Source organism: Artemia sp. Qi Xiang Cuo, chromosome 3 (assembly GCF_049724085.1).
Source record: "Artemia sp. Qi Xiang Cuo chromosome 3, ASM4972408v1, whole genome shotgun sequence".
Taxonomy (NCBI): Eukaryota; Metazoa; Arthropoda; class Branchiopoda; order Anostraca; family Artemiidae; genus Artemia; species Artemia sp. Qi Xiang Cuo.
In genome coordinates this window covers 79,906,299-79,918,588 of record NC_142796.1, presented here as the reverse complement: position 1 = coordinate 79,918,588, position 12,290 = coordinate 79,906,299, and the positions used below count along the sequence as shown (strand labels likewise).

At 28.0% G+C, this 12,290-nt stretch overlaps 1 protein-coding gene across 1 annotated transcript in view; it reads left to right on the top strand.

The window, feature by feature from the left end:
• Positions 1-11,795, top strand: part of LOC148954592 (uncharacterized) — a 93,263-nt gene extending 81,468 nt beyond the window's left edge. Inside the window, exon 3 of the mRNA XM_089086358.1 lies at positions 11,593-11,795. Within this exon, the coding sequence (XP_088942484.1) occupies positions 11,593-11,724 (132 nt within the window). The 3' untranslated portion in view covers positions 11,725-11,795. The remainder of the gene's footprint in view (positions 1-11,592) is intronic.
• Positions 11,796-12,290: the final 495 nt, after the last annotated feature.

The window sequence follows — 12,290 nt, the reverse complement described above, 5'->3', positions numbered from 1 at the left end:
AGTGTCTCAGCTTAGAGTTTAGTTAGTTATAGATTAGTTTAGATTTAGCCTAGAGTCTTAGCTTAGAGTTTTTTGTTGCACTTTTAGTTTAGTTTAGTGTTAGATTAGTTTTAGTTAAAAGTTTCAGTTTAGATTTTTAGCTTAGTTTTAGTTAAGAGTTTTAGTTTTTAGTTTAGAGTTTTAGATTAGAGTCATATCTTAGAGTTTTAGTTAGACTTATAGTTTAGTTTAGTTTTAGCCAAGAGTTATAGTTTAGAGTTGTAGTTTAGTTTTAGTTAAAAGTTTTAGTTTAGAGTTTTAGTTTAAGGTTTTAGCTTAGAGTATTAGTTAGAGCTATAGTAAAGTTAATTTTAGTTTAGAGTTGTAGTTTAGTTTTAGTTAAGAGTTTTAGCTTAGAGCTGTAGTTGAGTTTTAGTTAAGAGTTTTAGTTTAGAGTTTTAGCATAGAGTTGTAGTCTAGAGTTTTAGCAGTTATAGTTCAGTTTAGTTTTAGTTAAGAGTTTTAGTTTAGAGTTTTAGTTTAGTTTTAGTTAAGAGTTTTAGTTTAGAGTTTTAGTTTAGGGTTTTAGCTTAGAGTTTTATTTAGAGATAGAGTATTAGTTAGAGCTATAGTTTAGTTAATTTTAGTTTAGAGTTATAGCTTAATTTTAGTTAAGAGTTTTACTTTAGAGTTTATAGTTTTAGTTTAGAGTCTTAGCTTATAGCTGTTAGTTAAAGTTCTAGTTTAGTTTCGAGCTTTATTTTAGAGTTGTGGTTTAGTTTTAGATAAGGGTTTTAGTTTGGAGTTTTAGTTTGCTATTAGTTTACAGTTTTAGTTAGAGTTATAGTAGTTAAGAGTTTTAGTTTAGAGTTTTAGTTTGGTATTAGCTTACAGTTTTAGTTAGAGTTTTAGTAGTTAGGAGTTTTAGTTTTAGTTAAGAGTTTTAGTTTTAGTTAAAAGTTTTAGCTTAGAGTTTTAGCCTAGAGTCCTAGGTTGTAGTTTTTGTTAAAGCTTAGTTTCAGCGAAGATATTTAATTGAGGCCTAGGAGACTTAGTTAATAGTTGAGATTTTTAGTTTAGAGTCTGAAATCGAAGTGTCATTTGATTAAATATTAGTTTAGATTTAGAACAGATTCTTATCTTAGATTTTTTTATTGCACTTATAGATGGGTTTAGTGGTAGCTTAGTATAAGTTAAAGGTTTTAGTTAAGAGTTATGATTTAGTTTCAGTTAAGAGTGTTAGTTTTAATGTTTAGAATTTTAGTTTAGAGTCATATCTTAGAGTTTTAGCTAGGGTTATATTTTAGTTTACTTTTTGTAAAAAGTTTTAGTTTAGACTTTTAGTTTAGTTTTAGTTAAGAGTTTTAGCTTAGAGTTGTAGTTTAGGGTTATAGCATAGAGTTTTATTTAGATCTAGAGTTTTAGTTAGAGCTCTAGTTTAGTTAATTTTAGTTTAGAGTTATAGTTTAGTTTTATTAAGAGTTTTATTTTAGAGTTTAGAGTTTTAGTTTAGAGTCTTAGCTTAGAACTTTTAATTAGAGTTATAGTTTAATTTAGAGCTTTAGTTTAGAGTTGTGGTTTAGTTTTAGATAAGGGTTAAGAGTTTTAGTTTAGAGTTTAGAGTTTTAGCTTAGAGTCATATCTTAGAGTTTTAGCTAGAGTTATAGTTTAGTTTAGTTTTAGTTAAGAGTTTTAGTTTAGAGTTATAATTTTGTTTTAGTTAAGAGTTTTAGTTTAGAGTTTTAGTTTAGGGTTATAGCATAGAGTTTTAGTTAGAGCTAGAGTTTTAGTTAGAGCTCTAGTTTAGTTAATTTTAGTTTAGAGTTATAGTTTAGTTTTATTAAGAGTTTTATTTTAGAGTTTAGAGTTTTAGTTTAGAGTCTTATCTTAGAGCTTTTAATTAGAGTTATAGTTTAATTTAGAGCTTTAGTTTAGAGTTGTGGTTTAGTTTTAGATAAGGGTTTTAGTTTGGGGTTTTAGTTTTCTATTAGTTTATAGTTTAAGTTAGAGTTATAGTAGTTAAGAGTTTTAGTTTAGAGTTTTAGTTTGGTATTATCTTACAGTTTTAGTTAGAGTTTTAGTAGTTAGTAGTTTTAGTTTTAGTTAAGAGTTTTAGTTTTAGTTAAGAGTTTTAGTTTAGAGTTTCGAGCATTAGCTTAGAGTCCTAGCTTATAGTTTTAGTTAGAGTTCCAATTTAGTTTATTTTTAGATGAGAGATTTTGTTTAGAGTTTGGAGTTTTAGTTTAGAGTTTAGAGTTTTAGTTTAGAGTCTTAGATCAGAATTTTCGTTGGTTATAGATTAGTTTAGTTGTAGACCAGAGTCTGAGCTTAGAGTTTTGCGTTACATTTTTAGTTTGATTTAGTGTTAATTTAGTTCAATTTTAAAGTTTTAGTTTCGTGTTGTGGTTTAGTTTTAGTTCAGAGTTTTAGTTTAAAGTTTAGAGTTTTAGCTTATAGTGATATCCTATAGTATTAGTTATGGTTCTAGTTTAGCTTAGTTTTTGATAAGAGTTTTAGTTTATACTGATAACTTAGTTTTAGGCTAGAGCTTTAATTTAGAGGTTCGAGTTTTAGCTTAGAATCTTAGCTTAGAGTTTTAGTTACAGCAATAGTTTAGTTTAGTTTCAGTTAAGTGTTTTAGTTTAGACTTGTAGTTTAGTTTTAGTTAAGAGTTTTTAGTTTAGAGTTTAAGTTTTAGTTTAGGGTTTTAGCTTAGAGTTTTAGCTAGTGTTATAGTTTAGTTTAGTTTCAGTTTAGAGTTGTAGTTTATTTAAGAGTATTAGTTTTGAGTTTTTGTTAGAGCCATAGTTTAGTTTAGTTTTAGTTAGGAGTTTTAGTTTAGAGTTATTGTTTAGTTTTAGATAAGAGTTTTAGTTTAGAGTTTAGAGTTTTAGTTTAGCATCTTAGCTTAGAGTTTTAGTCTTAGCTTTAGAGGTATAGTTTAGTTTAGTTCTAGTTAAGAATTTAAGTTTAGGGTTTAAGCTTAGAATTTAGACTTTTAGTTTAGAGTCTTAGCTTAGAGTTTTAGTTAAGTTATAGTTTTAGTTCAGTTAAGAGTTTTAGTTTATTTAACAGTTTTAGTTTAGAGTTATAGTTTAGTTAAGAGTTTTAATTTAGAGTTTAGAGTTTTAGTTTAGCGTCTTAACTTAGAGATTTAGTTAGAGTTGTAGTTTAGTTTAATTTTAGTTAAGAGTTTTAGTTTAGATTCTTAGCTTAGAGTTTAGTTAGAGTTATAGTTTTAGTTTATTTTTAGTTAAGAGTTTTAATTTAGAGATTGGAGTTTTAGTTTCGAGTCCTAGCTTAGAAGTTTTATTAGAGTTATAGTTTAGTTTTAATTCCGAGTTATAGTTTATTTTAGTTTTCGTTAAGAGTTTTACTTTAGACTTGTAGTTTAGTTTTAGTTAAGAGTTTTAGTTTAGGGTTTCAGCTTAGAGTTTTATAATTTTAGTTTAGTTTTAATTAGGAGTTTTAGTTTAGAGTTGTAGTTTAGTTAAGAGTTTTAGTTTAGAGTTTAGACTTTAGTTTAGCGTCTTAACTTAGAGTGGGTTTTATTCATTTCATTTTTAAGGTTAATTTAGGCTGGGTTATGCACGCGTGCGTGCGTAACGTAGAAGGGATTGGACTTTATATATTGGAGTTTTAGTTTTGAGTCCTAGCTTAGAGTTTTAGTTAGAGTTATAGTTAAGTTTTAATTCAGTTATAGTTTAGTTTAGTTTTCGTTAAGAGTTTTAGTTTCGACTTGTAGTTTAGTTTTAGTTAAGAGTTTTAGTTTAGAGTTGTAGCATAGTTTGAGTTAAGAGTTTTAGTTTAGGGTTTCAGCTTAGATTTTTAGTTAGATTTATAGTTTTAGTTTAGTTTTAATTAGGATTTTTAGTTTAGAGTTATAGTTTAGTTAAGAGTTTTAGTTTAGGGTTTCAGCTTAGAGTTTTATAATTCTAGTTTAGTTTTAATTCGGAGTTTTAGTTTAGAGTTGTAGTTTAGTTAAGAGTTTTAGTTTAGAGTTTAGACTTTAGTTTAGCGTCTTAACTTAGAGTGGGTTTTATTAATTTCATTTTTAAGGTTAATTTAGGCTGGGTTATGCACGCGTGCGTGCGTAACGTAGAAGGGATTGGACTTTATATATTGGAGTTTTAGTTTTGAGTCCTAGCTTAGAGTTTTAAATAGAGTTATAGTTAAGTTTTAATTCAGTTATAGTTTAGTTTAGTTTTCGTTAAGAGTTTTAGTTTCGACTTGTAGTTTAGTTTTAGTTGAGAGTTTTAGTTTAGAGTTGTAGCATAGTTTTAGTTAACAGTTTTAGTTTAGGGTTTCAGCTTAGAGTTGTAGTTAGAGTTATAGTTTTAGTTTAGTTTTAATTAGGAATTTTAGTTTAGAGTTATAGTTTAGTTAAGAGTTTTAGTTTAGAGTTTTGAGTTTTAGTTTAGCGTTTTAACTTAGAGTGGTTTTATTCATTTTTAATGTTAATATAGGCTAGGTTACGCACACAAGGGTACGCGTGCGTAACCTAGAACGATAAATCTAAACTAAAACTCCCAATTAAAACTAAACTAAAACTATAACTCTAATTAAAACTCTAAGCTGAAACCCTAAACTAAAACTCTTAACTAAAACTAAACTAAGTCTAAACTAAAACTCCTAACGAAAACTACACTAAATTATAACTGAATTAAAACTAAATTATAAGTCTTACTAAAACTCTATGCTGAGACTCGAAACTAAAACTCCAATCTCTAAATTGAACTCTTAACTAAAAATAAACTAGAACTTTAACTCTAACTAAAACTCTAAGCTAAGACTCTAAACTAAAACTCTTAACTAAAACTAAACTAAAATTATAACTCTAACTAAAACTCTAAGCTCAGACTCTAAAATAAAACTCTAAACTCTCAGCTAAAACCCCAAAATAAAACTCTTAACAAAAACTAAACTAAACTATACCTCTAGCTAAAACTCTAAGCTAAGACTCTAAACTAGACTCTAAGCTCTAAACTAAAACTCTTATCTAAAACTAAACAACAACTCTAAACTAAAACTTAAATAAAATTAAACTAAGCTCTAATTCTAACTAAAACTCTAAGCTGAAACTCTAAGCTAATACTCTAAACTCTAAACTAAAACTCTTAATTAAAATTAAATTACAACTCTAAACTAAAACTCTTAACTAAAAATAAAATAAACTATGGCCCTAACTAAAACTCTAAGCTAAAACCCTAAACTAAAACTCTAAACTCTAAACTAAAACTCTTAACTAAAACTAAACTACAAGTCTAAACTAAATCTCTTTACTGAAAGTAAACTAAACTATAACTCTAACTAAAACTCTAAGCTAAGATTCTAAGCTAATACTCTAAACTCTAAACTAAAACTCTTAACTAAAACTAAACTACAAGTCTAAACTAAAACTCTTAACTAAAACTAAACTAAACTGTAACTCTAACTAAAACTCTAAGATATGACTCTAAGCTAAAACTCTAAGCTAAGATGTTAAGCTAATACTTGAAACTCTAAACTAAAACTCTTAACTAAAACTAAACTAAACTATAACTATAACTAAAAATCTAACCTAACACTCTAAACTAAAATTAAACTAAACTATAATTATAACTAAAACTCTAAGCTAAGACTCTAAGCTAATACTCTAAACTCTAAACTAAAACTCTTAACTAAAATTAAACTACAACTCTAAACTAAAACTCTTAACTAAAACTAAAGTAAAGTATGGCTGTAACTAAAACTCTAAGCTAAAACCTTAAACTTAAACTCTAAACTCTAAACTAAAACTCTTAACTAAAACTAAACTACAAGTCTAAACTAAATCTCTTTACTGAAAGTAAACTAAACTATAACTCTAACTAAAACTCTAAGCTAAGATTCTAAGCTAATACTCGAAACTCTAAACTAAAAATCTTAACTAAAACTAAACTATAAGTCTAAACTAAAACTCTTAATTAAAACTAAACTAAACTATAACTCTAGCTAAAACTCTAAGATATGACTCTAAGATAAAACTCTAAGCTAAGATGTTAAGCTAATACTTGAAACTCTAAACTAAAACTCTTAACTAAAACTAAACTAAACTATAACTATAACTAAAAATCTAACCTAACACTCTAAAATAAAATTAAACTAAACTATAATTCTAACTAAAACTCTAAACTCTAAATAAAACTCTTATCTAAAACTAAACAGCACCTCTAAACTAAAATTCTTAACTAAAACTAAACTAAACTACAACTCTAACTAAAACTCTAAGCTAAGACTCAAAACTAAAACTCCAATATCTAAACTAAAACTCTTAACTAAAATGAAACTAAAACTATAACTCTAACTAAAACTCTAAAGTCAAACTGTAAACTAAAACTAAAAACTCTAAAGTAAAACTCTTAAGTAAAACTAAACTATAGATATAAACTAAAGCTCCTAACTAAAACTAAAATAAATTATAACTCTAACTAAACTCTAAGGTAAGACTCTAAACTAAAACTCTAACTTCTCAACTAAAACTAAACTAAACTATAACTATAACTAAGACTCTAATCTAAGACTCTATACCAAAACTCTAACTCTTACTAAAACTCTAAGCTAAGACTCTAACTTTAAACTCTAGACTCCAAACTAAAACTAAACTAAACTATAACTCTAACAAGAACTATAGGCTAAGACTCCAAACTAAAACTCTAAACTCTAAACTAAAACTCTATCTAAAACTAAACAACAGCTCAAAACTAAAAATCTTAACTAAAACTAAACTAAACTATAACTCTAACTAAACTCTTAACTAAAACTCTTAACTGAAACTATTCTAAACTAAACCTCTAAGCTGAGACTCTATGCTAAAACTCTAAACTAAAACTCTTAACTAATACTAAACTACAACTCTAAGCTTAAACTCTTAACTAAGACTAAACTAAAATATAAGTCTAACTAAAAATCTAAGCTAAGACACTAAACTGAAACTCTAAACTATAACTCTTAAATAAAACTAAGCTACAACTCTAAAGTAAAACCAACTAAACAATAGTTCTAACTAAAACTCTAAGATAAAACACTTGACCAAAACTCTAAACCCAATACTAAAACTTTCAACTAAAACTAAACTACAACTCTAAATTAAAAATTTTTGATAAAACTAACCTAAACTATATCTATAGCTTAAACTCTAAGATATGACTCAAAACTAAAACTCTAAACTAAAACTCTTAACTAAAACTAAACTACAACTCTGAACTGAAACTCTTAACTAAAACTAAACTAACGCTAAACTAAACTAAAGGTGTAACGAAAAACTCTAAGCTAAGACTCTAGGCTAAAACTAAACTAACCTATAACTAACTAAAACTCTAAGCCAAGACTCTAAACTAAAACTCTAAACTCTAAACAAAAACTCTTAACTAAAACTAAATTAAACTATAACTCTAACTAAAACTCTAAGCTAGGACTCTAAACTAAAACAAAAAACTCTAAACTAAAACTCTTAACTACTATAATTCTAACTAAAACTGTAAGCTAATACCAAATTAAAACTCTAAATTAAAACTCTTAACTACTATAACTCTAACTGAAACTGTAAACTAATAGAAGACTAAAACTCTAAACTAAAACCCTTATCTAAAACTAAACAACAACTCTAAACTAAAGCTCTAAACTAAACTATAACTCTAACTAAAAGCTCTAAGCTAAGACTCTAAACTAAAACTGTAAACTCTAAACTAAAACTCTTAACTAAACCTAAACTATAACTCTAAACTAAAATTAACTAAACTATAGCTTCAACTAAAACTCTAGCTCTAACTAAAAACTCTAAGCTAAAACCCTAAACTAAAACTCTAAACTCTAAACTAAAACTCTTAACTAAAACTAAACTTAAATATAACTCTAACTAAAACTCTACACTACAACTCTAAACTAAAAATAAACTAAACTATAACTCTAACTAAAACTCCAAGATATGACTCTAAGCTAAAACTCTAACCTCTAAACTAAAACTCTTACCTAAAACTAAACTATAATCCTAAACTAAAACTAAACTAAACTATTACTCTAACTAAAACTCTAAGCTAAGACTCTTTGCTAAAACTCTGAACTAAAACTCTTAACTAAAACTAAACTATAACTCTAAGCTAAAACTCTTAACTAAAACTAAACTAAACTATAACTCTAACTAAAACTCTAAGCTAAGACTATAAACTAAAACTCTAAACTCTAAGCTATAACTCTTAACTAAAACTAAACTAAAACTCTAAACTAAAATTAACTTAACTATAGTTCTAAGTCAAACTCTAAGCTAAAACCCTAAACTAAAACTCTAAACTCTAAACTAAAACTTTTAACTAAAACTAAACTACAACTCTAAATTAAAACTCTTAGCTTAAACTAAACTAAACTATAAGTCTGACTAAAACTCTAAAATATGACTCTAAGCTAAAACTCTAAACTTTAAACTAAAACTCTTAACTAAAACAAAACTAAACCATAACTCTAACTAAAACTCGAAGATATGACTCTAAGCTAAAACTCTAAATTCTAAACTAAGACTCTTAACTAAAATCAAACTACAACTCTAAGCTAAAATCCTAAAGTGAAACTAAACTAAACTATAATTCTAACTAAAACTCTAAGCTAAGACTCTAAACTATAATTCTAACTAAAACTCTTAGCTAAAACTAAACTAAACTATAACTCTAACTAAAAGTCTAAGATATGACTCTAAGCTAAAACTCGAAACTCGAAACTAGAACTATTAACTAAAACTAAACTATAACTCTAAACTAAAACCTTTAACTAATACTAAACTAAACTACAAGTACAAAGAATAACTTTAAGCTTAGACTCTAGGCTAACACTCTAAACTAAAACTCTAGAAGAGAACTTCAAGAGGAATAAAAGAATGCTAAAAGGGACTAAAAAAGTCATATATATATATATATATATATATATATATATATATATATATATATATATATATATATATATATATATATATATATATATATATATATATATATATATATATATATATATATATATATATATATATAATCCTTTAGTTTCTTCTAGCTCCTTTAGTCCCTACCGACTTTCTTAGTTCCTTCTAAGTTTCTTTAATTCTTTCGAACTTCCTTTAGTGGTTTTTGTCCGGTGAAAACTTATTTGATCTCTTCCAACTTCCTTTAGCCTATTCTGACTTTCTTAGACTCTTCAACCATCCTTAAATTCAACAACTACCTTCAGTTTCCTCCGACTTCCTTTAATCCCTTCCCGGTCTCGTAGTCTCTTCAAGCTTCCTCTCGTGTGTTTCTTTATATTTTTAGCCCCTTTCAAATTTCCTTAGTCGCTTTGACTCTCTTTTGTCCCATTCGATATTCATTATGTGCAACTTCCTTTTCACCCATTTTTTTCTGTTTTTTTTTCAAGGTCTCTCCAATTTTTTTAGTCTTTTCTGACTTACTTTGTTCCTTCCAACTTTTTTAATCGCTTTGAACTTCCCTTCGTGCCATCCAACTTTCTTAGTCCTGTTTTCTTTATTTACTCCATTTTGACTTCCTTTCGTCCTTTCTGATCCTCTAAACTATATTTGGTCCCTTTCAATTTCCTTTAGTCCCTTCCGACTTCCTGTAGTCCTTTTGACTGCTTATAGTTACTTCAGACCCCGTCGGCTTTCCTTTTGCCCCTTGACTTTATTTACTTCATTTGGACTTAAGTTCATTTTGACCGTATATTTGAGCCTCCTTTTGTGCTTTCTGAAATTCTTAATCCCTTCCATATTCTTAGACATTCCTTGTGCCGTTCAATATTCATAGGTGTTTTTTTTAACAGCGTTCTTTTGTTTCTTCCAACTTCCTTTAGTACCTTCCAAGTTTCTTAGTCTCTTCTAGCATCCTTTAATTCCTTCAAACTTCATTTACATCCTTCAGACCTATTTAATTCCTTCTCACTTTCTTTAATTCATATTGACTTCCTTTAGTCCTTTCTGATCCCTCCAAGTTGGTTTGGTCTCTTTAATTTTCGTTCCATGCCTTTTGACATCCTTAGTCTTTTTCAAATTCTTGTAATTACCCTCTCTTCAGATTTATTTTCGATGTTAGTCGTTTTATTGACTTATTTTAGTCTCTTATGTCTTCTTTAGTCCCTTCAAAATTATTTTGATTGCTTCGAACTCTCTTTAGCCCCTTCCGACATTCTTAGTCCCTTCCAAATTCCTTTAGGCTCTCCAACTTTCTTTAGTACTTTGTGACCCACCAAAGTATTTTTGATCTCTTTGAGCTTCCTTTCCTACTTTCGTCATTCTTAGTATCTTCCAAATTCAGCCAGTCCCCTATCTCCCACTATCAATTTTTGTTTTCATAGTTATTAACGACTTTCTTTAGCTTTCTCTTACTTCCTTTGATTGTTTAGAGCTTCCTTTTTCCTTTCCAAAATTCTTAGGCCTCCCCCAAATGTATTTCATCCCTTCGACTTTCTTTAGTCCTATCAGACCCTCACGAATCTTCAACTTCCTTTCGAGCTTTCTGATATTCTTAGTCCTTCCAACTTTTATTAGTCCTTTCTGACATTTGTTAAACCTTCTAGCTTCCTTTGAACTTCCTCAACCCCTTACGACTTTTTAACACTTTTCTGACTTTCAGTACTCCGATTCTTTTTGTTCTATCTGACTCTTTTAACTTTGTTTGGTCCCTTTGAGCTTCCCTTTGTCCCTATCAACATTTTGATAAGAAGCTCTAAAAACTTAGTATTTTGGAGGTAGCAACTAAGCTACACAACACCTTTTCAAAAAATAAACTCATATTTTCTATCACCTATAATTTCTATGGGTATATAAACGTAAAGTGGTAGTATTCTCCCTTCCATTCAGATAGGCTATATTGAAATAAAGATAAAACAAATCTTAAAACCCGTTATATTGAACAAAAGATATCGGAGAGAGTACAACTTCCATGCAATTCTTTTGTGATGTATTATAAAATTTTATTTTCTGAACAATTTCATACTTTAAATCAGAGGTTAAGACAACCATCATGTTAAGCATAGGAAAGGGTGTTTTAATGCAGGTATTAGCTGTTTTTATTGTATGTATGCAGCATTTTATCGAACGAAGTGACCATTTATGTAGCCACGGTATTAAACATTATGTTTGAAGACTATTGGAAGCTTTTGCTGTTCCTGTCTGTCACATCCAAAAGCAGGAAAATCATACAAGTTTTTAATGTTCCTGATATTATAAATTACTTTACAAGACAAAGCCTTAATAAAAAAAAAAAATTATGCTACACGGGGTGATAATTACCAACTAATCTCTTAAGTCACCGTACCGTGATAAAATTGCAGTGGTTGTAGCTTAGTTAGGTTTTTGCAATAAATAGTCTCTTTTTTCTTTTTGTTTGATACTCCACTTCTATACATGTAAAGTGGGTGACAAATAAACTACGGTTATAAACGTTTCCTATTTACATTTTAGGATTAATTCCAACTTCGGGAATTTTCATAAGCTAATCTTCGAATTTGTGTACATTTTCAGGGACAGCCCAGTTTTTCTATGTTAATGCTTTCTGGTTCAACTGTGAAATTTCTTGCATGTTTTCTCGAACCAAAACTTTAATTTTATTCTTCATTATTTAGCATGAACGAACTGTTACACGCTGGAAGCCTGAAGCATTGTTTCTTCTACTGATCCCATTCATTGGACTCTGCATTTGTCTGAACCTTGGTATAGACCATTGCAAAAGATGTGGTAAAAGGCTGGAAAAATAAAATGTGTTCCATATTCTTTAGTTTTATAATTTTATTGAATTCATCAATTAAACTTAAACTTATGCTCTTTATTTGGATTTACACGATTATTTTGCCTTTGATTTTCACATTATAATAAAATTTGTGGATAAAATCAAATTTACGCTTTACTGCAACGCCAGTAATGTTTCCACTGCATAATTTGCTGATTTGGGTGAGTTGGGCTAAGTTCAGCTTTCAACGATATGCTTTAATATTGACAAATTAGTGTAGAAACTTAATTCATATTTCTTTTCACGAATAATAAAAATGGAATCTTTTGGCAGAATTAGTCTTATGTGCATGATCAATATGCTAAAATATGTAGATATAGTCGTAGTAATTAGTAAAAGAATAGTATTAGTAAAAAATTTAGACATAACAGTTTGGAACAAATTAGAATTGAAGCTTTTCAAGCCAATTTCTTGCTATTTCAACCTAATGCTTCTCAAAATAAAGCCACAAATGAAAGCCAGATATTACTGGTTAATTTGGATGTTTAATCAAAATTCATTTTATTAAGGAGGTTTAATCTGATCCTTTGATTG